This window comes from Phacochoerus africanus, chromosome 8 (genome assembly GCF_016906955.1).
Source record: "Phacochoerus africanus isolate WHEZ1 chromosome 8, ROS_Pafr_v1, whole genome shotgun sequence".
Taxonomy (NCBI): domain Eukaryota; kingdom Metazoa; phylum Chordata; class Mammalia; order Artiodactyla; family Suidae; genus Phacochoerus; species Phacochoerus africanus.
In genome coordinates, this window is record NC_062551.1 from 125,591,632 (window position 1) to 125,618,536 (window position 26,905).

At 34.7% G+C, this 26,905-nt stretch overlaps 1 protein-coding gene across 1 annotated transcript in view; it reads left to right on the forward strand.

Moving 5' to 3' along the window:
* PIK3C3 (phosphatidylinositol 3-kinase catalytic subunit type 3) overlaps positions 1–26,905 on the forward strand; it is a 147,594-nt gene that overhangs the window by 48,865 nt on the left and 71,824 nt on the right. Inside the window, exons 7-12 of the mRNA XM_047794159.1 lie at positions 93–164; positions 2,909–3,013; positions 4,111–4,203; positions 12,198–12,383; positions 20,056–20,210; positions 22,360–22,450. Of these exons, the coding sequence (XP_047650115.1) occupies positions 93–164; positions 2,909–3,013; positions 4,111–4,203; positions 12,198–12,383; positions 20,056–20,210; positions 22,360–22,450 (702 nt within the window). The remainder of the gene's footprint in view (positions 1–92; positions 165–2,908; positions 3,014–4,110; positions 4,204–12,197; positions 12,384–20,055; positions 20,211–22,359; positions 22,451–26,905) is intronic.

Consider the following 26,905-nt stretch of genomic DNA (forward strand, 5'->3'; position numbering starts at 1 on the left):
AAATACATTAGAGTTCACATTATCATGAATTGTTTCTTAAAATTTGGTTAAATTTCATTTATTAATTTTTAACTTGTTATGCTGTAATCCAGGATGGTGACGAGTCATCTCCCATTTTAACGAGCTTTGAGATAGTGAAAGTTCCTGACCCTCAAATGTCTATGGTGAGTCATTGTCAGTTTTCTTATCAAAGTGTTTTCTCCAGAATGATTATGACTTAGAGCCACATCATACACTTTCTTTTTAAAAAGTGTATCTGTAACTACCTTGGTTATTTAAGAGCGATTCATAAATTCATTTCAGCTATGTAGAATAAGGTTCAGATGGAATCTTTGCAAGAAATACAAACTCCTTAAAATATCAGGATAGTATAGTATTGGGGAACCATTTTATTTGAATTATTGAAAGAGCTATGGAATGTAGTCTTGAAGTTAGGACTTAGGGAAACAAGTATTTGAAAGGTTGTCATCATACAGAAGGAGAATTTATTTATACCAGGAGGTAACACTAGAATTAATGGATGAAAATTTTAGGGAGTCTGATTTTATTGAAAAATAGGGAAGATTGTTATAGCTACTAGAACTATCCAATTTGGATTATAATGTCTTAGATAATTTTGAGATGCCTGCCTATTGAATTTTTGAGATGATAGCTCTCTTGGAAATAAGAAACAGGAGTAATTCTTACTTTGCAGCAGAGGTTTAATTAGGTGACTTTAGATTTAGAAAGTTCCAGACAAAAAAATCCTTGAAACAGCACAATAAATATTCACACAGCTCGTTTACATCACTCTGAACCATTTTATTCTTTATACATTTCTACTTAGATTACTCTCCTAATCAGAACAAAGTAGATTAAAAGTAGTACATTGGAAGATGGAAACATGATGACTGAGGTAAATACAGGTGCAGGAAGTAATGACTGATGGGCTAATATCAAAGAACAAAATAGGGGAAAAAAGAGAATAAAAAGTTAGAATAAAAAGGTAACTTGGGGATCCTTTAGAAACAAACTCCTAAGTACCTTCACAGCCCCTATGTGTAGTATAACAAAATATAAATAATAGATCTAAAATTGACACTGAATTTATTACATAATCAAATTATTTTTTACATTCTGGATATTTGAAACACATGAGTGGATGTACTGTATGTTTATCTTCTAAATGGTTAAGAGTATACAAATTTTGTCATATTAGAACTATATGACTTTTGTGTAACTCCTACCAAAATGTTAGATAAATGAGATATCTGTATATTTAGTGTATTTTTTTACTGAAGGAAATGTTCAGCAGTAATTATAGGTTTAACATTATAGATGCTGTAATTAAAAAAAACAAAGACCAGTAGTTCCTGGCATGGTGCAGTGGCTTAAGAATATGACTACAGTGGCTTGGGTCACTGCAGAGGTTTGGATTCGATCCCTGGTCTGGCACAGTGTGTTAAAGGGTATGGCATTGCTGCAGCTGCTGCATAGGTCACAGGTGTGGCTTGGATTCAGTTCCTGGCCCAGGAGCTTCCGTATACCCTGGGTGTGGCCATAAAACAAAACAAAACAAAAACAAAGATCTAGGACCTCTGTTAATTTTTTTTTTAGTTGTAAATGCAAGCAAGCACAAAATAAAACAAAATTTTTAAAAGAAGCAAACTACCCTCATCCCCTATGCCAAAAAATTTTAGTTTGTAGCCATTAGTATTAACTAAATAGAGGAATATATTTTAACAAAGAACCATTGAGTGCCACCAACCTAGTATATCACTATATCATACGATAAACAGACTTTATAAGTATAGCACCTGTACATGTACTTACATAGACTGGTAGAACCAATTAAAAAGCCCAGAAATAGGGCAAGTACATATGGAAATTGATAATGGTGGTGTTTTCACCACTGGAACATAGTGTTGGAGAACTGATTAGCCATTTGGAAAAAGATAACATTAAATCAAATCCATACCTCACACTGTACATAAAGTAAAACTCCAAATGAATCATGGATTTAAATATTATAAAATGAAACTTTACTAGTAATTTTCTCTCAGTGTAGAGAAAGACTTTATGCTAAGTCAGAATCCAGAGTCAATAAAAGAAATGAGTGATAAATTTGGCTATGATATAAAGAATAGCATGGCAAAAACAGTTACAGTCAAAAGACAGTTGGCAAACTGTGAGAAACTATTTGTGACATACATCGCAGACAAAAGGCTGAATATCTAATATGTAAAGAACTCTTAAAAACTGAAGAACAAAGGACCAAAAAGCCAATTGAAAATTAGGGAAAAAAATGAGTGGACAATTCACACATGCAAAAATGAATAAAATAAAGTCTCTTAAGCAAAGACAGTATATTCAAAATGAATGACTTTGGCCATAGTCAAAACAGGCATTGCCAGATATGTATGTTCATGCATTTTGCTCATCGTTCCACCCTCAACTACTACTGGCAATTAAACTCTAAGGTGATAGTACAATGATATCACAAAGTCACAAGTAGCTCATAGCAAGAAGGAATGCTTTAGTCTAGGTTTCCAGGGGAGATTTTGGAGTGGAGGTGACATTTGAGTGGGTTGAGGATATAAAAACCTTTAATACAGTGGAGAATTTAAACAAGAAGCTGGAGTGGCATGTACATGTGCACTGGTGAAGCATAAGGCATGCCTACTTACTTTCCCTATCTTCACATGGTGATCTGCTTTTGAAAGCTACAACTATAGGAAACTATAGTTATAATAAGAATAAAATTAAATGTTATAAATGTTTATAAATTATAAAATATAAAAATATGAAATATTATAATTTAAATATTATAAAATAGTAAATAAGTAACTATTTACTTTTCTAAGTAGTTATTGACACTGCCTGTTGGTGAAATTTACATTGTTGGTTAATATTTTTAAATAATTTATAGGAGAATTTAGTTGAGAGCAAACACCACAAACTTGCTCGGAGTTTAAGAAGTGGACCTTCTGACCATGATCTCAAACCTAATGCTGCCACGAGAGATCAACTGAATGTAAGAGAATTTATAAAATATTAACATAAAAATAGTTAAGTGCCTATTTTGGTTGCAACTGATGTGATAGCACATCACTTAAAAGTGATTCAGGTACATGCTTTTTCCAGGTTAATGAACCCTATGTAATTTCAGCAATTTCATGTTACTATAGTTTTACATCCTTTTGGGGCTTTTAGTAAATACGTGAGCCCTAGAGACAGAGTTGCAAATAGTATGTGCTTTCTTGATGCTTTCTCAATACTTCTAAAAACTGTCCCTAAAGTACATTACCTGAGAGAGACCTTATTATGTGTTTCAACTTAACAAGAAAAAAGTTTTTTATTTGTTGTTTTGTCCTTTTTTTTTCTTTTTTTTGGGGGGGGAGGGCAACTGGGTTTTCTTTTTCTCATTTAAAAAATTTTAGTCCTTTGGAGTTCACGTCATGGCTCAGTGGGACTTAACGAATCCGACTAGGAACCATGAGGTTGCAGGTTTGATCCCTGGCCTTGCTTAGTGGGTTAAGGATCCAGCATTGCCGGGAGCTGTGGTGTAGGTTGCAGACATGGTTCGGATCCTGCGTTGCTGTGGCTCTGGCGTAGGCTGGTGGCTACAGCTCCAATTTAGACCTCTAGCCTGGGAACCTCCATGTGCCGTGGGAGCGGTCCTAGAAATGGCAAAAAGACCCCCCCCCCCAAAAAAAAGTTTTAGTCCTTAGAGGTTACTTTACATTTATAGCTATTACAAAATATTGGCTTTATCCCCTGTGTTGTACAATACTTCCTTCAACCTATTTACACCCAGTAGTTGGTGGGGGGCAAGGGGCCTGGCTTTTGTTATTTAGGTTTGTTGTGTTTTGGATTGAAGTAAATTAGCTGTGTAATTACATACTTTTATAAATGTGGAATGTGACTTTTTTTTTTATCATTTTCTCCCCTTTTTGAACTGATTAAGTGTAGCACATTTAAGTCTTATTTGGCTGCATGTCCATTCTCCTTGCTTCTATAATAGTTTGATTATAGGTATATTTAAACGAATGAAAATTTTTAAATGGAATGGAAATATATGGGACTTTTTTTTTTATTTAACAAAATAGTTCTTTTTTTTCTTTGTTGTAGATTATTGTGAGTTATCCACCAACCAAGCAACTTACATATGAAGAACAAGATCTTGTATGGAAGTTTAGATATTATCTTACTAATCAAGAAAAAGTGAGTTTCTTGACTGTTTTCAAATATCAAATCTATCTACAAACTTTGTCGCTAATGAGAAAAATGAAGCAAAATTGCTGTAGGAATACAGACTTATTGTAAAATTGAAGAAAGTTATAGAGCAATATATATTACTCCATTCTTAAAAAAAATGACAAAGGTGTACTTATAAAGACACATGCATAGATAATGTCTGAATGGGTTGAGTCAGAGAGGCCTTGTTTCCTCATTTTTCCAATTATGACAAGCCTCTTTCACAAGTGAGATAACACAGATGCGTAAACTTTGTTGAGAACTTAGTGCATAATTGGTGCAGAGTAAATGGTAATTCACTTGTATCTTCATTCTTCTTACCTCTTTGAGCCTGTGTGGCTAGCAAAAGATTTATGTTATTAAAATAACTATAGAATTCTGGAGGAGATGTGGCTAGAGAGAACATATGAGAAATGTAATTTGAAATGATAGATTGAGTTGATGGAATGGCAACCAGCTTGACACACAGGATAGAGGCTAGGTCAGAACTAGACAGTTGCTTTCCATAATGAAACCATGGATTAGGTAAAGTTTCTTGAGAAAGAAAATTGGGATGAAGTAGCCAGTACTAGACTTGAGTCTGGAGACTTAGTTTTGAATCTTACTATTTATTTCTGTTTATTGTCACTAAGAAATTTTTTGACTGCTTTAGTTTCTTCATATTTAATGAATTGATTAGATGATAGTAAACTCTTCTAGTTCATAAAATAATAACTTCTTAGAGATAGGTTCAAAGACTGTTAAGGTATTATAACAATAACCAGCCTTTATTAAACAACCACTATGTGCCAGGGCTCTTTGAAATCCCACAACAACCCCAAAATGTAGATATTAATGTTAATGTTCTACAGATGGGGAAAACCTGAGACTTAGGTTGTGGAACCAATGCAGAATCAAAGCTGCCACTTGATAGGCTCACATTTATGAGTTAGGAGAGAAGGTAGTCAGTGAAATCATAGAAAAGAGGATTGTACAGAAAATATTTGCAGCACTATGCATGCCTTAGTAAGAATTCTGAAATGCTTTGTGGGCCAGAGAAGCATAGGGAAATTAATATCTGTCTGAAACCTGTTCTATAATTATGTGAGAATGAATGAGTATGCTATCTCACGAGGTTGTCTTTAGCTACTTTGTTAATAACATTTTTTTCTGAAATAATTGTATTTCCTTTAGTTTCTAAAGTAAAGATAAAAATCCAGTTATAGCTCATTTTAACTCTTCAGCTTTTCCTCTTTATCTTTTATTGATGCCTTGGGAAATTCTTTGTAAATGAATCACATTCATTCTCTTTTATATCTACAACAAGAATGAGAGAGGAATTTTAAATTTGCTATTGCTTTTGGGTGTTATTCTCTTTATCACTGCAGAAAAAGGAAATATTCATCAGCAGAAGCATAGGTCTGTCGTTTTTGTGTTTTATAAAAAGATTGAGTTAGTATCATGATACTCTGTTAAATGAAGAATAACCTTAGTCGCAAAAATTGCAGCAGTGTTGAATGCAGCAGTGTTGTCTAAAAATACATAGCAAGATATTGAATTAAACCTGTTAGAATGTATAGGTTCAAGAAGTGTAGAATAAATTTACAGAGTACAGCTCACTTAGATAGAAAGGCTTCCAAGAAAAATTGTTTGTTTAAGCAAGTAGTCATTTCCTGCTGAAATTCAGTTACTTCTAGATATGTGCAGAAAAAAAATAAAATGCTTGTGATATAAAGTTTGTGACAAGTTTCATTTAACTAGTTGATTTCAAGGTTTTGAAAGGTAAGTGATGAAACTTCAATTCTCAGAAATTAAAGGATTGTTATGATCACTGAGTAGAGTGAAGGATATTTTTTAATGTTGAGGAAGTGCTTTTCAGTAAACCAGATATATATTGTTCTTGAAATGACCAAAGGAATTATTCACATAGCCACATTTGTATCTTTAGAACAACTCAAAATGGGTTTTGTACAAAATAAATACTCTCGTACCCTTGCCCTTTAAGTTATTTATAAAATAAAGTTATTCAGTACCAGTTTCTCGGGAACTGTGATTTAGGTTATTTGACATTTGAGCCCTAAGGCCGAAAAGATTTCCTGAAGAGAAAGCAATGCTTAGAAAGCAAATTGGTGGAAATTGGTTCTTACAAAGTTATACCTTTGATTTATTTTTTAATTACATTTGGTCTTTCTACTTATTTTGTTTTAAATGACCTGTCTTAAGTATTTTGGATAAAAAGCCTCTTGTCTAGACTTAATGTACTTGAAAAATTCATAGTAATAAGTTTATTAACAAAATCAGTTAAATTTATGAAGTATTTTAAAATTTGTTGTCCATAGCATGTAGGAAGAGACTAATTTTTGTGGAACCCCAAATGTGAATATTGTAACTTTTTAAATTCAGCTTTTACATGTTAAGTGATCTTTCTTCTCATAAAATGTTTATTTAAAATGGAGTTTCTTCATGGATCCATGAGTTAAGGATCTGGTGTTGTCACTGCTGTGGTATGAGTTCGATGCCTGGCCTGGGAACTTCTGCGTGCATCAGGTGCAGCCACAAAATAAAAATAACCATTATATTAGTGCCTTTCAATTATGCTTCGGGAACAAAAAAACAATATTACTCTTTCTAGAGTCATGATTGTAAAGGATCACTGTTTTACCAGTAAGCAGTTAGGTAACGGCTATAATAGAGATGTGAAGGAGAGCAAGATCAGTGTGCTGAGATTTGTGTGAGGTTTTGCAGAGCTAAGATTGGGCTTAAAGTTTGAATAAACTTTGATGGTCATTTTTGTTTGATGATCATTTTTCATGGAAAAGAAAAGCATTAGTAAGGCAAAGTGTTAGGTTCAGGAGACAGAATAGTTTGTATGAATGTTCCTTATTTTTAATTTTTTTTGTCTTTTTACGGCCACACCCGTGGCATATGGAAGTTCCCAGGCTAGGGGTCAAATCAGAACTACAGCTGCTGGCCTACACCACAGCCACAGCAATACAGGATCTGAGCCACATCTGTGACCTACACCATAGCTCACAGCAATGATGGATCCTTAACCAATTGATTAAGGCCAGGGATCAAACCTGCATCCTTGTGGATACTGGTCAGATTCATTTCCGCTGAGCTATGACAGGAACTCCGAATGTTCTTTAAATAGAAGAGATGGAGTCAAGTTTTAATGAGCTTTGAATCCTGTGGTTTAGAGGTGAATATCACTGGCAGTAGGAAACCACTAATGCAAGAGAAAGTATTTTAACAAGTGATGTATTAAGAGAGTTGAACCAGGCAGATTGGAGTAGAGCTGAGAATGAAAAAAAGAGACATAATTCTGAAGTTCACGCATGGATTTTGAGAGCTGTATTGGAGGGCAAGGGAAGGAGAGGATAATATACAAAGCGACTTGGAGGCAATTCCCAGATAATTAGGCCTGAGTACCTGAAATAAGGAAGTATGACAGGTGAGAGGAGCAAGGTGAGGAGATATTTTCACTTTTGAATGTTTTGAATTAAACATATTAGGAGAATAGCTGTGATATAGGGATATAGTAAGAAATAATATATTTGGTCTTCATATCTGGTTCCTGGCACAGTTTCTAAACCCATAGGAATTTCATGAGTGGTAGGGATGGGAGGAGGATCTTTTGTTTCTCATAAGTCTCTTTCAACTACACCTGTATTTATGCTGATGGAGGTTGGAGCTGATTACCAGAACCAAATCTCTCATTAGAGGGTTGGAAATTTTCAGCCCCACTACTGACCTTTGGGGAGGGGCGGGTGAGATGAGAGAGGGGTTTGGGGATTGAATTGATAATCCAAGAATAGGTAATGATTTATTAAAACATGCCTTCATAATGGAATCTCCATAAACCTATAACATTGGAGTTCATAGAGCTTCTTGGTTGGTGAATGTATCCACATGCCAGGAAGGTGGTGCATCCCTAACGATGGGGGAAAGAAGCTCCTGTGCTTGGGACCCTCTCACACCTCTCTTAATGTCCCTCTTCCCCTGGTTATTCATTTATATATTTTATAATAAGCCAGCAATAATAAGTAAACTATTTCTCTGAATTGAGTTATTATAGCAAATTATTGAGCCTAAGGAAGGGTCCTGGGAACCTCTGGTAGGTAGCCAAGCTGAACCAAAGTATTATGGGTACCTGAGAACCCAGTGTTTGCCATTGACATCTGAAATGGGAAGCAGTCTTGTGAAACTCATTCCTTAACCTCAGCAGTCTGCACTGAGTGTCAGAATTCAGTTAAATTGTAGGACATTTAGTGTCTGCAGAGACTTAGGGAATTGGTTTTTGTGGAAAACCCACATATTTGGTGTCAGGAGTGTCTTGAGTAGAGGGACAGGTTTTCCATTAGCAACAAAGTAGAAATTTCTAATAATTAAGTTGGTTGAAGTTAAAATTAGAAATATGGGAGAGAGTTCCTGTCATGGGTCATCAATAGCAAACCTGACCAGGACCTATGAAGATGCGGATTGAATCCCTGCCTCGCTCAGTGGGTTGAGGATCCTATGTTGCCGTGAGCTGTGGTGTAGGTCGCAGACTCGGCTTGGATCTGGCATTGCTGTGGCTGTGGTGTAGGCCAGCAGCTACGGCTCTGATTTGACCCCTGGGAACTTCCACGTGCCCTAGGTGCAGCCCTAAAAAAAAGCAAAATTTTAATTAATTAATTAATTACATTAGAAATACATATGATAAATACAATGTCTTCAGCTCTGAAATGTGATCTTGATTCTAAAAGTAGGAAATAACAATGAGGTGATTATAATATCAGAAAGGAGGTTAACAATATATTTATTGCTATTAATATAAAACATGGTATTACATGCAATAATGTTAACATTTGATGCTGGACTCAACAAAAAAAATAAAATAACAGTAGTATCAGATATTGAAATAATTTACATATATCAAGTACTTTGTACATATGTATATGTGTATATATTAAATATATACATACTGTATATCTATATATACACACAGTTTTAAACATTTACATTCATTAACTTACTAAATCTTTACCACAACCTTATAAAATAGATCACTTAAAAGTTACATAATATGCTCCATGTGACTCAAGAATAATTGTTGGAGCCAGAAATTGGGATTTGAACCCAAACACTTTCCCTTTCTAAAGCCTCTACTCTCCAGTTACCTATAGAAGCTCTAGGGATAAAATATGTTTGAATCTTTACCTTTATTTTACACAGATCTATAAAGCATCTTTAAAGGACATGAGATTAAATGTCTTTATTATTATTGCTGTTTTCAAATTCTTACGCTTCCTTTCTCATTCCTCTTCTCCTTGTTTCCCCCTTCATTCTACTATCTCCTTGTTTACATTTGTAACATTTAACATTATAAAATGGTGAAATTTTTTACAGTGCCTTAAGTTTCATTGCAGCAGTGTACTCCATAAATTTTCCTAGTAGATCTATAAATCTGAGAATCTGGAAGATTGTTTCAGTTATTAATTTGAATACATCAGCATGCTACCAAATTTGCTTATAATGAGTACGTAACCTGCACATTTCTATTAAGGCTGCTAATGTACTGTGCATTGGAAAAGCTTTCACTGTAGTTATTTAAGAAGTATTGCTTTGTTTCCATATCTAATCTAGATTTACATTGTAGAAGTGAAAAATAAATGCATAGAATAAGTTAGAAGAGCAGTCTGTGTTCTTATCTGGAGAGCGAACATGGTTCTAAATGGAGTGCCAGAGGTGTGGAAGAAATGGTTAGCTGTCCTTGTGGAATGCAGACTCCAGTGGTAGAGGTAAGAATGCCCAGAAAAGCATTTGATAGTTAGGACAGCCTCATTTAAGTGAAGGTAGTAAAATTGAGGCAACTGCTAAAGAAAGAGCTGAAAGTTGCTGAAAACTTCTTGGAAAAGTTGAGATTTTGACAAGGTGGCCGTAAAGAAGATGACACTGCTGTTTGGGTGAAGAGCATAAGGAAGGAACTTCTTGTAGACAAGAATTAGTCATGTATAAAATAGGTTAACTTTTTTGAAGCACGGGGGCAATGAGAGTTTAATGTGAATTAGAGGTTTGGATTATGGTGAGAGGTATCAAGGAATGTTTTGAGAAAGAAACCAAGGTTTTTTGTTTGTTTTTCATATTTGTCTTTTATAAACTAGACTGACCTTATCATCTAGCTGGAAATCATATTTAAATAATATTGGAGTTGTCTTCACACATTGGAAAGACTATCCACGTGGTAGGGGTTTAAATTTACTCTCATTCTTTCCAGACAGTTAAACTGACCAACGGGCAGAAATTACATGAAGGCACTTTAATCTTTTCGTTCATTATAGTTTAAAAACAACAAAAATGGCTTTACTGTCTATAAATACAATGGATACTTTGGAAATTAGTCATTGGAATTACTTAAGTATGTTATAAATTAAATTTCTGCCAACAATGGGAGGTTGTGCTATTAAAATCACTTCTCACTTGGGCATCTGACAGTTTTTGAAATGATTAGAAAAGAAAGAGGGATTAAGGCTTTCAGCTAGAAGGCTGTGCCAAATTCTAGATGTGTGGTATAGTGGGAATCAGTCTGAGGGGAATGACAGGAAATAGTGCCAGAAAATAATTGACAGGAATTGGGAATGGATTTAGGAGGTAAGTATTGGTAGAGTAATAGCTCCAAGGGGCATAGCATAGTCAATTAGGAGATGGTAGTGCCTTAATGGTAATGAGGAGCCATATGGTGGAACAAGTATGAGCTGAGAGTCAGTGGATGTGGGTTCTAGGTGTAGCTTAGCCACCATTTTGAGGAGATGGGCAAGCTACTTCATTGAGGTTATGTACAAATTTGAACACTGGACTAGATAATCTCCATAGTGCCTTTTCCCTTAATTTAGTCAAATCAAGAGTAAATTACAGATGGAAATGAAGATTTATTTTATATCTTACTAACAAGTATTGTGTTTTGTTGTCCAGGTGAGTATTTTCTTGAGAACTTGATTACTAATGAAAAGATTTTTTGTTGGGCAGAGTAGGAATTTAAAAATTTGAAGTTATCTTTGTTCATGAGAAAATTTATAGAGGGGAGAAAGAAGAAAATAGCCAGAGGAGTGTTGCCAGTAGGGAGATCTGACAATAGGGACTGCTTTATTATGGAAAACAGGCATACACTGTACTTTAAAGAGCATTTATTATGTATGCCACCAAGGTAGTTTACTTCTCTGACAGTCTTATGAAGATTGTTTGTCTAAAGAAGACTATCTGTCTAAAGAAGTGAGGCTCTGGAAAGGTTCTGCAGACAACCAACTGAATCATAGAATATTTGCTAGCCTTTCTGTGTTTATCTATTTTTATGTTTGTTTCTGTGGAGGTTTTTTTTTAATTATTATTGTCATTTTCAGTAATTACTTCTTTGAGTAAGAAACACATATATATTCACCTTAGTTTGAGTCCTCATATATGAGTATCTAGGAAAACCAGTGACCCTCATATGAGTATCTAGGAAAACCAGTGACCCTCATATGAGTATCTAGGAAAACCAGTGACCAGGTAGGTATTTCAAGAGTGGAGTTAGTGGAGTTCTACCCTTCTTGCCTTTGGACTCTTTCATTCATCGGCTGCAATATTTTGTCTCACATGCTGATTAAAATAAAGGTTTTCTTTAAGGCATCTCAGAGTTTGTGAGGCACGCCTCAACTGTTTCCTGCGGTATTTTAAAATGACGAAAATGAAATGAAGAACTGAAGAAAATTTAAAAATTCATGGTACTCTGTAGTGGTTTGACTTGAAAAAAATATGTTTACAGGAAACATTTTTTTTTTTTCCTGATCTGCAGTGTTTTTCTAAGATTGCATGTATAACTTTGTTTAATGTTTATACAAGGAGTATGTTGTTGACTTTGTGACTGTCATCAGGACCAGGTTGAACTCTGGCTAGTCACCCCTGACCTTCCCTATTTCAGAATAAGATATTGTTTCAAATTTTTAAATCTTTTCTTATTTTAGGCTTTGACAAAGTTCTTGAAATGCGTTAATTGGGATCTACCTCAGGAGGCCAAACAGGCGTTGGAACTTCTGGGAAAATGGAAGCCAATGGATGTAGAGGATTCCTTGGAGCTATTATCATCCCATTACACCAATCCAACAGTGAGACGTTATGCAGTTGCCCGATTACGGCAGGCAGATGATGAGGTGCATTATTATTCATTACTCCTCTTCAGCTGGGTAATTTTAAATTAGAGCCTGATTATAGACTCTGTGTGTGTGTGAGAGAGAGAGAAATTTTTAGAAAGGAAGAGGATATACTATTTGTATTTTCAGAAGTAAAATTAAAATATTCCTCCAAGGACTCCTCTGTGAAATGAAAATTTACTTCTTGATCTGTTACGTGATAGGACAGTCTCTCCCAGGACATTTACCTGGCAGCAGAGCTTATATTGCTCTGTCTGGAAAAAGGAATTCTAATGAAAAATGGTTTAATGTAGTGTCAGCTTGGGAATAATTCAGATCCCCTCTATCAGTCAGTCTACAACAAGCCACATTTAATTGTAGCCTTGAAAAGCCCTTGGGTCCTTTAAAGCTTAGAGTTGCATAGTCATCTTATTTTCCTAACTCTTCTTTTAAACTTTAAGCTGCTGACAATTATGTGTATATGTGTAGATTTTTGGAAGGTGGTTTTAAATCCTCTAGAAAGACTACAAACTTTATCGTGGCTATTTATATATATATAAGGTTAGCAGGGAAAGTAGAACACTCTGTTGACCCAAAGCATTGCTGGGTTTGGAATTTTAGTAAGTCCTAATAATAAGGTAGATGGATCTACTAATTTTTTACTTATTTATTTTTATGGGGAAATGTGTTCTCAAATTTAACCAAATATTTTATGCACCCTTTATGGCTTATGGGATACGAGATGACTCTTTTCAAGCCTTGATATACATAGGAGTGTGTTACCCCGTAGAACAACTGTTATAAGAGATCTTTTTTAAAAAAATTTTATTTTGAATTCCTAGTGGCATTTGAATTTCAAGAAGCAATATTCAGCATTTATTGAGATTGATAGTTGTATACATATTTAATTATGCTAAAATTTAAACACTAAAGGAAACAGTATAGTGAAAGCTTACCTATAATGTACCTGTCTTCAGCACTTGCCAGCTCAGTCTGTTTTGTTTCATCTCTAACATCAGTTATTCTCTCCTCTCCATTCCCTACCCTCTACTAGATTATTTTGAGGAAAATCTCAGATAGCATATTTTTTGGGAATAGGATTTTTTTACCTTCCTATCAAATAGCAATTCTTAGCATTGTGATACGGCATATTATCTTCTCCATCTTTGTTTTACTGTATCAGAAGTAAAAACAATGTATTATATATTATAATATTTATTTAAAATAATGAAATATTTTTTTTGAAATGTTTTAGAAATTTCACTTAAGTTATTAAGTCTCTATGTTTGACATGAGTCAGAGTTTAGATAAAGGCCTCTGGGCTGTAGTCAAGACAGCCTCTGTCATTGCGGGTTCAGAATTTAAATAGAAAATTGTAAATCATGATATTTGATTGTGTGACTTTAATTCCCTCACAAGCTTAGAGGCCAAGCATTTGATTGTCTTTGGAGTTATTATTACTCATGCAAGTACTGAACTATTTCTCTACCATTTTGTAATTTTTGTTATGAGATAAAGGATAAATAGAAATAGTGCATGCATCCTAAAAGCAAATCCTTTTTTATGTTTTTTTTTTTTTGAGATTTAGAGATAAAGCATAAATAATGTTGTGGTCATTATCTCTTGATTTTCCCTTTCTCTGAACTTACTTTAGTAATGAATTGTATACACTTAAGCTTAAGAAAAAAGTACTTTTAATTCAGTTGCACTGATTCTTTAGATATATATTAAAATTTGAATTTTGTCTTTTCTCTGACCCTGTGTACCCATATATCTTTGGGAACATATATTAGTCTCACCTCAGTTTCCTATTCAAAAAAAAAAACAAAACAGTGATAATAGCTGCAAATATCACTTCATAATTATGAAGGAAAAATTATGTGGGGCAAAATTTTGAAGACTATATTCATATAGATATGCAGAAAGATTGTAAATTTATGTTTCATACTAAAATCATTCATGTTTTCTAATTGGTTTATTTTTTTTCTTTCTTTTTTTTTTTTTTTTAAGGCTGAAGCCAAGGCATATGGAAGTTCCCAAGCTAGGGGTTGAATTGGAGATGTAGCTGCCAGCCTACGCCACAGTCACAGCAATGCAGGATCTGAGCTGGTCTGCGACTTATTCCATAGCTCACAGCAATGCCAGATCCCCAACCCATTGAGCAGGGCCAGGGATTGGATACTAGTTGGGTTTGTTACTGCTGAGCTACAGCAGGAACTTTCCTAATCAGTTTAAATTGTCTCCTTGGAGTTCCCCTCGTGGCACAGTGGTTAACGAATCTGACTAGGGATCATGTGGTTGCGGGTTCAATCCCTGGCCTTGCTCATTGGGTTAAGGATCTGGCGTTGCCATGAGCTGTGGTGTAGGTTGAAGATGCGGCTCGGAGCCTGTGTTGCTGTAGCTCTGGCGTAGGCTGATGGCTACAACTCCGATTGGATCCCTAGCCTGGGAACCTCCATATGCCATGAGTGCGGCCCTAGGAAAAAAAAAGTCTCCTCGTGTTTGCTTTATCTGTGGAGTATAATATTTATGATATTATAAACTTCAACTGTTTTTTGGTATTGTAACAGATAATATAGTATATAATAATATATTGTGTAATCATATAATCATAGCATGAAAAGATACATCAAAGACTACTTTGTCTAAATATGCACATCTTGGACAGTTGGAGAGAACTTGAATGAGAAATACTGTATTTTAATATTTGGACAGGTTGTCTAATTTTTTTCAATATACCTTAGTCCCACTAGTACCCATGCCTCTATATATATTACTTCATCATCCTAGAGGAGTGTTCACCCTGTTCATCCTTCAGGCTGGAGCACAGTCCTCACCATCTCTGGGAAACCTCTTTTAACCATTCCAGGAAGCAAATGGCATTTTTGTCTGTTTCTTTCCTGCTCCCACATCATTTACCATATATCACCATCTTTTTTTTTTTTTTTTGCTATGATTTTTAATTGTAAAAGAAATAGTGATATAGAAAGTAATACTCATTTAATATCTCTACTCCTCCAACCATTTTTTATCCCCAGAAAGGTAGCCACTCATACATCTTTTAATATATTCTCTATGCAAATTGCAAGCATATATATGCATGTATGTGTATATACAGCTCTTTAAAAATTAATATAAATAGGAATATCCTATACTTATTGTTAAAAACTTGCCTTATACACTCAACAGCATAATCTTGGACATTTTCTTATCATCAGCACATATATTTGGTATTTATTAAGTCTGGAAACATAGGGAAATTAATATCAAGGCAAATGATGTCAAAGGCACATTCAGTCTGTAGAAAAACACTGCTTTTAGACTTTATGGACATCAATAGATCTACCTTATTCTTTTTAAACAATAACGTAATTTTTTACTAAAAGTTTAGAATTTATTTAACCAGTCAACCTCTTTTGGTAGGCAGTTGTGTTATTTCTAATCTTTTGCCATAAATGTATTTTGGTGAACAGAAATGTGTATGTATTTTTCCGTATTCTTGAGACAGTAGCTTACATTGGAATTATAAAGACAAATACTATATGCCTTTTATATTTTGCTAATAATCCTTATGAATCCTCCATTTTTGTGCTTGTATAATACTTTTAAAAAATTGCAGTTGCTTCATAACTTTAAACATGCGATTAGATAAATTCCCTTTCTTCTTTTTTAATACTTTATAATTTTTGTACGTTTATTCTTTCTAAGGATTTTAGAATAATTTTGTCATTTTCATAAATCTCCACCAGAATCTTGAGTGTAATTACATTAAATTTATATATTAGGGAAAAATTAACATCTTTATGATGCTAAATCTTTCTTTCTGGAGATATGTGACTTTTTTGTTCAGGTCACAATTTTATAAGATTTTTTTCACATTTGAAAAAATTCTGTTTATTCTGCGACAGTTAATTACTGTTATAAATTACCTCACCCCTATTATCTCTTATTTCTGTTTATAAGTATAATGGAAAACTATGGTTTTTGTTTTATTTATTCTAGTTACTTTAGTGATTACTCTTACTAGTTCTGCGAGATGTTAGGTGGGTCCCTATAATCTGTAGGTATAGCAGTATGCTACCTGAAAAACATTGGTATATAATATATACTATATATGAAACGTATGCTGAATATATATCAGCCATATATTTATAAAATAAGTGTTAATATATATATATTGGTATATAATATATACCAATTATATACATTGGTGTATAATATATACTATATATGAGTGTATGCTGAATATATATCAGCCATATATTTGTAAAATAAATCTTAGTATCTTCCTGAATTTGATTTGTTTAATGTTGTGTTTAGGATATTTGGGGGATGGAGGGATGAGGGTGGGGGGAGAAGGGGGCTCTGTGTGCAGCGGCTTAATGTAGGATCTTTGTTCCCAGATCAGGGATTGAATCCTGGCAGCAGCCTTGAAAGCACCGAGTCCTAACCAGTGGACCACCAGGGAACTCCTGTTCTGGAATTTTTAAAACTGTATTTCTTATTGCCATGTGGCACAAAAGGGGAGAGAGTCCCTGTTAGAATTTGAGGAAGAAGTGCTATTTGAGGTAGATATTGAAGGAACTGTAGGATTTTCAGTTTGGACATGAGTTTACATTTCAAGTGGACAGAACAAGGAGAATGAAAAGTACAGGAAAAGTAGAAAATATTTCTCTTTTAATATAATATTTTGCTTTAACAGAAGTATGGCATAAATGTAACTGTCTGAGAAGCAAGGTCAGAATCCTTTTCTTTCTAACTGTAAATGCCTATATGAAGAGTTACTCTTAATTCAATAAGAAATAGGAATGATTTTGACATGGAATGTTGCATTTGTACTCTGAAGCATTAGAATTAACTTGTTCTTGAGAAAAAGGATGATCACTATCTATATAGTAGCTCATAGCTATTGGGAAATTTTTACTGTATTGCCTGAGATAGAAATCTGATTGTTTGTTTTGTTCTACTTGTATGCTTATGTCCTTAATGCTTGGAGGAATTTTATGTTTTTTTCAAGATGTATCTGTATAATGAATAAACAGACTTGCAAAAGTTATAATTTTGTAATTTTCACACAAATGAAGGAAAGTGTAGTTTGAACACAGAATACCAGATGACCAACACAGTCAGATGGTGATGAGTGACTTAAAAAGACAAGTTTTCTTCTAAATTTCCCCTTCCTGGGAAATTTAATAACAGTGCAGCCTTTTTGATATCATGCTGTAATAAGTCTTTTCTATAATTGGGAAAACACCCAGGTGACACATTCAGCAGCATTTCCCAAGCATTCCTGGTAATGAAGACTAGCAGTGAAACTGAATTACTTATACTTCCTAAGAAGGATACTTGATTAATCAATTTTCTGTTATGTAATTTTTTTTCCTTAGAATAAACATGTAAGCATACTTATATCATTAGATGCCATAAATCTCAAAATAATAGAAAATCAAATGTTTATTGATCCAATTAAAACTTTGTTTTTAGAAACAGAACACTATAGAATCCTTTATAGTTGATTTCCCTGTCCACTGATACTATTATATTTAAGTAAGAATTATAAAAAACAAAAGGAGTTCCCGTCATGGCTCAGCGGTTAACTAACCAGACTAGCATCTGGGAGGATGCAGGTTCAATCCCCCGGGCCTTGCTCAGTGGGTTAAGGAGCCAACGTTGCCATGAGCTGTGGTGTAGGTGCAGACGCAGCTCAGATCCCATGTGGCTGTGGTGTAGGCCAGTGGCTACAGCCCCAATTGGACCCCTAGCCTGGGAACCTCCATATGCCTCAAGCGCAGTCCTAAAAAAGACAAAAAGACCAAAAAAAAAAAAAAGCCAGTTAATCTTTTAGTTTTTTTATGAAAAAAATCATTTTTAGTGCTAAAATCATGTGTGTTGCTTTTTGTCAGTATTTGGACAGTTATAAAAAAATGTTGACTATGTCAGTATAAGGAAAAAATTATGAAAAGAATATTTTTTGGTATTAAGTAAAGGAAAATAGGTTGTCCTTAAGGAGTTTATAATAAAGCAGAAATGACAAAGAGTAGATAAGCATATAATTAGAAATGCTATAATTGTTACAAATATGAAAGGAAAAAGTGGTCCATGAAATATTTGCTAGGGATTTAACCTTGTTTCTGGTCTTAAAAAGGTGACTAAAATTGAACTAATAGTCACAAAGTCTCAAAATTATCTAATTATGAGTGTTGAGGGCTTGAGTGGCAATTGGGACTGGAAGAAAACAGGTGCCCTAATTTTTTTTTTTTGTCTTTTTTTTTTTGCTATTTCTTTGGGCCGCTCCCGTGGCAGATGGAGGTTCCCAGGCTAGGGGTCTAATTGGAGCTGTAGCCACTGGCCTACGCCAGAGCCACAGCAACGTGGGATCCGAGCTGCGTCTGCAACCTACACCACAGCTCTTGGCAACGCCGGATCCTTAACCCACTGAGCAAGGGCAGGGACCGAACCCGCAACCTCATGGTTCCTAGTCAGATTCGTTAACCACCGCGCCACGATGGGAACTCCAGGTGCCTTAATTTTTAACGGCAAAATTTTTGGAGTTTTCTTAACAGTCGTTGGGGATGGCTAAGAACTACATTTATAGAGTAAAACAGGAAATATTTCCATTCTAAACATTAAACCTAAAGCGTCTAAAAACCTAAAGAGTAAAACATTAAGGGAAAACTCAAAAAAAGTAAACTGTACTTTGTTGACACTTTTTAGTGTGAATTATCTCATTGATTGTTGGTATGAGAAATTTAGGTTTAGGAATTTGTTTTCTTCAAGCCATTACTGGTAATTAGCAAGAAATTAAACATTTCATTTAATCAAGAATGTTAAAATACCTGTTTTATTTTATTTTCCATTTAAGAAACAATTCAAATTCTCTAAAGCTTTAGCTTTGGTTGGGGGAGGGTGGGGGAGAATGCTGTATTTTTAAAAATGCCAGTCAGAAAAGATTATGAAACAGAAGCTCTTTTGAAAACTTGAAAATTTAGAGTTTCTTATGTAATCTTAGACCTAAAATGCTATTATATATGATCTATTACTAAATAAAGCGTCCTTGATTAATTTTTTAGTTTTATATGAACCATCTCAGTCTTTTTTTTCTGTTTTTTGTCTTGTTTGGGGGATACCACTTTAAATAAGACATTTACTAATCACTTACTCTGCCAGAGACTATTTTGTAACTTTCTTCCATTAATTGATTAAATCATCACAGCTCAGTCTCTTAAAGTTTATGTGATTGACCATTTTAAAGATGAAGACCCAAGGAGGTACCAAGAGTTTAAGAAACTGTAGTTCCCGTCATGGCTCAGCGGAAACGAATTGGACTAGCATCCATGAGGATGCAGGTTCGATCCCTGGCCTCACTCAGTGGGTTAAGGATCTGGCATTGCTGTGAGCTATGGTGTAGGTTGCAGACATGCCTCAGATACACAGTATTGCTGTGGCTGTGGCATAAGCCAGCAGCTGTAGCTCCAATTTGACCCCTCGCCTGGGAACTTCCATATGCTGTGGATTTGGCCCTAAAAAGAAAAAAAAAAGAAAGAAACTTAGTGAACTGCCCAAAGTAACATGGCTGATAAGTGGTAGATAAAAGTAAATTGTTAGCTTTATATTTGGGAATAATTAGACATTACTTGCTGTAGTCATATTGCATTTTTTTCTAATGTTAGCTTATTTTTTGTTTATTTTCCAGGATTTGTTGATGTACCTATTACAGCTCGTCCAAGCTCTCAAATATGAAAATTTTGATGACATAAAGAATGGATTAGAACCTACCAAGAAGGAAAGTCAGGGTTCAGTGTCAGAGAGTGTGTCAAATTCTGGAATAGGTTCTGCAGAAATAGATAGGTATGGAAATTTAAGGTGGACTAATTTTCAAATCTGATGGTTTTCCACCTTTTCAGCCTTCTTTTTTCTCCAGATGTACCAAACCCTAGTTGGTACTAAGTTTGAAGTTTCACCAATGAATGTGGCATATGCACTCTCAGAACACAAACCAGTATATTGCAGGGCAGTGTTTTGCAGCTATAGAGTCAGAATACCTTAGTTAAAATCTTGCTTCTGCCACTTACTAGCTGTGTAAATTTGTGTAAGTTAAATATTCTCTGTGTGGCCCCAGTTTCTTATCTCAAAAATTGGGGAAATAGCAAGAGTAACTGATCTTTAAGGGTTGTTGAAAGAGTAAATAAATGAGTTAATACACATAACGCATTTAGAAAAGTGACACGTGGTACTTGGTAAGTGTTAGTGTTATTAATTCATGCAAAAATAAAATAAAGGACAAGCCATGTTAGTGGACTCAAATATTTTATTAAAGGTATATATTTTTATTGACTGCCTTTTGCTTCTATAGTAGTTAAAACAACATGTTAGCTGAATGTTAGCTTTCAACAGTAATAACAATTAAGAATGCCCCCTTCTGTAGCAGATACCAGGAGATGGTCCACACACATTAAACTTGTTGTAGGAATCCTCTGAGGTAGTTATTCATATCCCTAATATAGATATGAAGGATTTAAGGAGAAGTTAGTAAATTGCCCTAAGTCTTTTATCTTGCAAATTAGGTAGACTTGACTCCAAAGCCCATCTTCTTTCTACTTTGCCTTTTTGCTTTTCACAAAATCTTAAAATTTGAGATGAATGGTAACCTTTGGGTGAGAAATCTGAGGCTTAGTGATATAAAATTGTTTTGCGGAGTCATGAGATTTGTTAATTACAGAACGAGGTCTAGAATTCAGATTATCTGAATTAGGGCAGTTTTAATTATCACAAGATTATATTTCAGAAATTTTTTTTTTCTTGCTATTTAGGGTCACACCCATGGCATAAAGAAGCTTCCAGGCTAGGGGTTGAATTGGAGATGCAGCTGCTGGCCTATGCCACAGCCACAGCAATGGGTATCCAAGCCATGTCTGCACCCTATACCACAGCTCATGGCAATGCCAGATCCTTAACCCACTAAGCAAGGCCAGGGATCGAACCCAAATCCACATGGATACTAGTCAGGTTCATAACCCACTGAGACATGATGAGAACTCCCTGAAATTTTCCTGATGATAATGCTGTTTTTAGCTTCTGTTTTTTATTTGGAGGAGAACTGAGACATAGGAAAAAACATTTTTTTCCTTAAGGCTGCTTTATATTTTTCTATTTTTTATGAGAAGAGACCCTTACATTTTCTTACACTGTGCTTTGGAGGCCTTTAGTCTCTGGTCATGCTTTCTTTTTTTTTTTTTTTTGTCTTTTTGCCATTTCTTGGGCCGCTCTCGTGGCATATGGAGGTTCCCAGGCTAGGGGTCGAATCGGAGCTGTAGCCACCGGCCTATGCCAGAGCCACAGCAACGCTGGATCCGAGCTGCGTCTGCAACCTACACCACAGCTCACGGCAACGCCGTATCGTCAATCCACTGAGCAAGGGCGGGGACTGACCGGCAACCTCATGGTTTCTAGTCAGATTCGTTAACCACTGCACCACGATGGGAACTCCTAGTCATGCTTATTTACCTTCATCCTTACTTTTGCCACCTAGATTGTTTTATTGGCAGTCTATTTAAGATTTTATGACAGAATGTAAACTATAACCCAGTATTTCTGAAATTATGGTCTTCCAGTCACTAATTTGTATTTTTTTTTTTTTTGGTTTGTTTGTTTGTTTATTTATTTTAAAGTAGGAGTTGTCTTGTGGCCAAATAAGTTTGGAAAATACTGGCTTAAAGTAAAATGTGCTTTTAAAATATATGCATAGTATTTATCAGAAACTTTAATGCATGCAAAGTTGAATATATATCTCAAAGAGGCTATTACCCATATTCTTTGACTACATAGCCTTTCTTTCTGTAACATAATGTGACTCTCTAGTGCTACACAGAACATACTCTAGGAAGTGATGCTTTAACCACACACATTTCAGATGAAGTGTGCTAAAAAATAAAAACTGTATCTTCTCTTATGGAAAGAATATTTTAATATCAGTGATACCTCCTGTTATTTTTTTCAGCTCCCAAATTATAACCAGCCCTCTTCCTCCAGTGTCTTCCCCTCCTCCTGCAACTAAAACAAAAGAAAGTTCAGACGGTGAAAGTCTGGAAGTGAGTATAAAGCTTTTCAAATTTTCTATAGGAGAGATTCTGCCAGATAAACATTTTATGTTGGTCTTAAAACCATTGATTTTGATTAATAAACTAAATATTACAACTTTATTAAATAACTTGGTTTTGTGATGCATGTTTATAACTTTTCCTTGTAGTAAAAAGTGCCATCTTCAATTCAAGGCATTTTTTTGGATCTAATGGATTCCTATGCAGTGTGAAAATAACTGGGCTTAAATATTTTATTAAGGAAACTCAGAATATTTATTGTTAACATTTATGAGTGCTACTGTAATTGTTGGCATTTGTGATTACATTGTAGAAATTTATGACTTTGATATGGGTATAATACAATAAGCAGCTGTTTTTAGCTGAATTAAATCCTTTTAGCTAAGCAGACTAATTTTTGAGGTAAAACAGGTCTATTTGGCTAGTGCTACTCTGAAAAGTGCATTTAGGAGTGCATTTGCAGAAACTGATCTAGAATATATTGTTGATTTTTCTAAGTCTTCTAATTTGAAAAGAATTTTTCATACCAGTAATGTTGAAAATAAATAATACATGCTTGATATTAGAAAGTTCAATTGATTTCTTAAATGTATATATTATTGCTTTTAGTCAAATTTTAGGAGCTACCTATTGATAACTGAATGACTTTTTGTTTTCACTATTAACTGTTAAAGCTTGCATATCCTACCTCTTGATAGAATAAAAAATATTGAAAAAAAATTTTTAATTACGGGTTCATAGAATCCTTAGGGGATTCCTTTAAGGAACCCGTTCAGCTCCAGTTTAATTGTTTTGCCCTTTCAAAGCTAAGGAATTACTTATTGGTTCACTAATCGATTCATTCACACATATTTTTGATCTCTTAATATGTACCAGAAACTGTTCGAGGTGATGGGGATGATGTAGCAGAGAACAAAACAATCACAATCTTTATCTTCATGGAATACTTTCTAGTGTTTGGGCTGATGATAGTAATATTTATATATAGTAGAAGAGATAATAGTATCTGCTTTCTGTGGAGAAAAATAAATTGAAGAAGAGTGATAGAGAATATCGGAATGGGGTCAGGTGGTCGCAATATTGGTAAGATTGGTTAGGAAAGGTCTCCCTGGAAAAGCACCGTCTTTTATAGAGATGAAGCGGGTGAGATAGCAACCATGTGGTGATCTGGGGGAAGAACACTCTAGGCAGAGGGGACAAGTATAGAGGCGCTGTGACCAGAACTTTGGTGTCTGAGACCTGCGTGCCTGGCTCTGGGGAGTGAGCAGAAGGCAGCATGGTGGACGACTCAAAGAAAGAGCAGGAGATATGTCACACAGGGTCTGTGGGCCAAGTCAAACAAACTTTATTTGGAAGCTGCTGAAATAATCCAGGTGAGAGTTGGTGATTGCCTGAACTAGGGTAGTTTACATTGAAGATTGTGTAAAGTGATTGGATTTTGAAAGTTATGTTCAGAATATAGTTTTATACACTACCTGTTACTGAAAACTTTTAGGTTAAAAGTAAAATTGTTTTTATATATTTCTGATATTTTTGTTTTGCCTGATGAACCTGTCTATTGTTACTTAGTGATTAAGACATTTTATATTTTCTCAGCTGAATAGTTCCTTAATATTTTCTGATAATCCAAGTTCTTTGTGAAAACTATGGCGATCATTTGAGTGCTGTTTCCTTTTCCCTGCCCCCTGGAGTGATAGTACTGTACCAGCAATCACCTTTAATACATCCCTAAATAAGTGTTTAATAATATCAAGGTGATATCTACCCATGATGACTTACCTCTCTTCTGATCACTGCGGAAGACAGCATTCCAGTCTACTCCTGGATTCTTGATAGTGTCTTATTTATTTATTATTTTTTTAAATAAAGTCCATGAGTTCTTGAAAAGAAGGTCTATTCTCCAATTGTTGGGATACATCATTGTACATAAGTCACTAGAGCAAGCTTATTCATTGCATTGTTGGAATCTTTAGTACCTTTGCCTGGTTTTTTTTTTCTGCTTGATGTGTTAAAAAAAATTAGGGTAGCCCCCCTCCCCCATCAGTTTCTCCTTATATTTACTGTTGGTGTTTGCTTTAAGCATTTCGAAGCTATTTTATTAGATGCATTGAAGTAAATTGCATACTTCTATTAACTCTATAATCTATTCATGTTTTTTAAGCCTTTAAATCTGTTTGATACTAATGGAGCTTTGTCCATTTGAGAATTCACAGGGATACTTTTCAGTTCTTTCCTTTCAGTGTTTCTGTGGCCTTATATTTTAGGTTTGTAACTTGGAAACATCATATAAGTAGATTTTGTTTGTTGATCCAGTTTAACATTGTTGCCTTTTAACTGAAACTTTGACTCCCTTTGCTTTTATTGTGATCAGAGCTATTTTAGATTTATTTCATCATTTTATGTGGTACTTTTTATTCTTTATATATGTGTGCATGTGTGTGTTTGTGTGTATGTATGTATTTTTTTCGTGTCTGTATTTGACTGGATTCCCTCTCCATCCTCCATCTGTACCCCCATCTTAGAAGTTACATTGTCCCTATCAATCCCTTTCCTGAATTATATATATTTTAACATCTTCCTTAACTTTAAATCTGACATAATCAGATTACCCTCCTCCAACACAGTATACTTCTTTACTTGTATATAATTTTTACCCCATAATTTAGCTCTATCTTATTTAACCTTCAAACTAGATAATATTGTTGTATATAATCATTAACTATTTAGATGTACTTAACTGTATCCTTTTTCATCATTTCTTCTTATATCTATGCCTTCAATATCGGATTGTTTTCTTTTTGCCTGTTTTAAAATTTTAAAAAATTGCTTATTCAGACGAGTTTAAAAATTTACATATTTCCTCTTTCACAGATGTTTTTAAATTTAGCTCTCCCCTTTTTATGCTCTGTAATTTTTTTTTTTTTTTGGCTTTTTAGGGCCGCACCCCCAGCATGTGGAAGTTCCCAGGCAAGGGGTCGAATTGGAGCTGCAGGTGCCAGCTTGTGCCACAGCCAGAACAGCATGGGATCTAAGCTGCATCTGTGACCTATATCTCAGCTTGTGGCAATGCTGGATCCTTAACTCACTGAGCAGGGACAGGGATAGAACCCATATCTTCATGGATACTAGTTGGGTTCATTACCACTGAGCCATTGCGGGAACTCTGTAAATAATTTTTTAATGAAAAAAGTGTCAAATGAAGTACATGTATTTTCTCTTTAACTATATACATCACTATTATATACTTTTATAAAGTATAATATCCTCATGTAGTCAAATGTAAACTCTATGCCTAGATTCCACCTATTAAACTCAGGGATTCAGTCTTATATTATGGCTTTCTGATTGGGGTGTTTCATTATTGGGTTTTTAAATGCTACACATTTAAAATGCAGGGAAAAAATTTTAGCTCTAAAATTGGAGCTAAGATTCTCATTGCCTCTAAAAGCACTGACATATTTACTTTGCAATAACAGCCTCTTATTATTATTCTAATTTAGTTTTTAAGTACTTCTCCTGCATTGAAAAGTCTAATCCATTGATCTCTACTCCTTTCTTTGTTTAACAATGCCCTTCAATATTTGTTTTCCTCTGAATGTAGCTTTTATCCCAGGGCTCATAATTTTCATCATTTTTTACTAATACTTTTGATTTCTTTTACAAAATCTCACACCTTGATAAGCCTAATTAATTACCTGATTTCTCTATGCTTGAATGTTGCTGAAGAAATCACATAGTTTAGCAGGCTAGTATTGCTGTAAGTTCATGACCACAGAGGTCAGGCGGGCACTCCCTACTGACTGCCTTCTTATATTTCTCTAGATGGTTTGCTTTCCCCACTCTGCAGCAGCTCTTTCATACCTTTTCTATTATTCTTCACACCTTGCCTCCTGTCTCTAGCTCACAATTATGCCTCATAGTTAATGGAAATAAATAGAAGCTACTAGCTAAGAAGGGCCTCAGTTTTCCATCACCAGATTTACAGATGAATCTGTCCCCATACTTTACTTCTGTTTTCTTACACTGAAGAAATATAACTCCTTTAAAAGATATGTTCTCTTCTTTTCCAAATATTCAGATATGTATTTAAAAATTCAGAAGGAAAGACAAAATAAAACATTCTCCTTTACTACCACATCCCTCAAAATAGCACCTTATTTTCTTACGTCCCTTTGTGATCAAGCTTCTCAGAGGAGTTACTTATACATCCTGATTCTCCTTCTTTTCTTTCCAGTCTTTAATCCACAACATTCTGGCTTTTGCTTCCCATCATTATATCAAAACTTATTTTGCTAAAGTTGCAAATGACTTTAATGTTTGTGGTTGTCCATGCTTTCAAGTTCCTCCCAGCATTATTCAGCAAAGTAAATGACTCCCTTCTCAAAAAACTGGCTCTTTTCATGGTTTGGATGATACCATGCATCCCTTGTTTTCCTCTTCACTTCT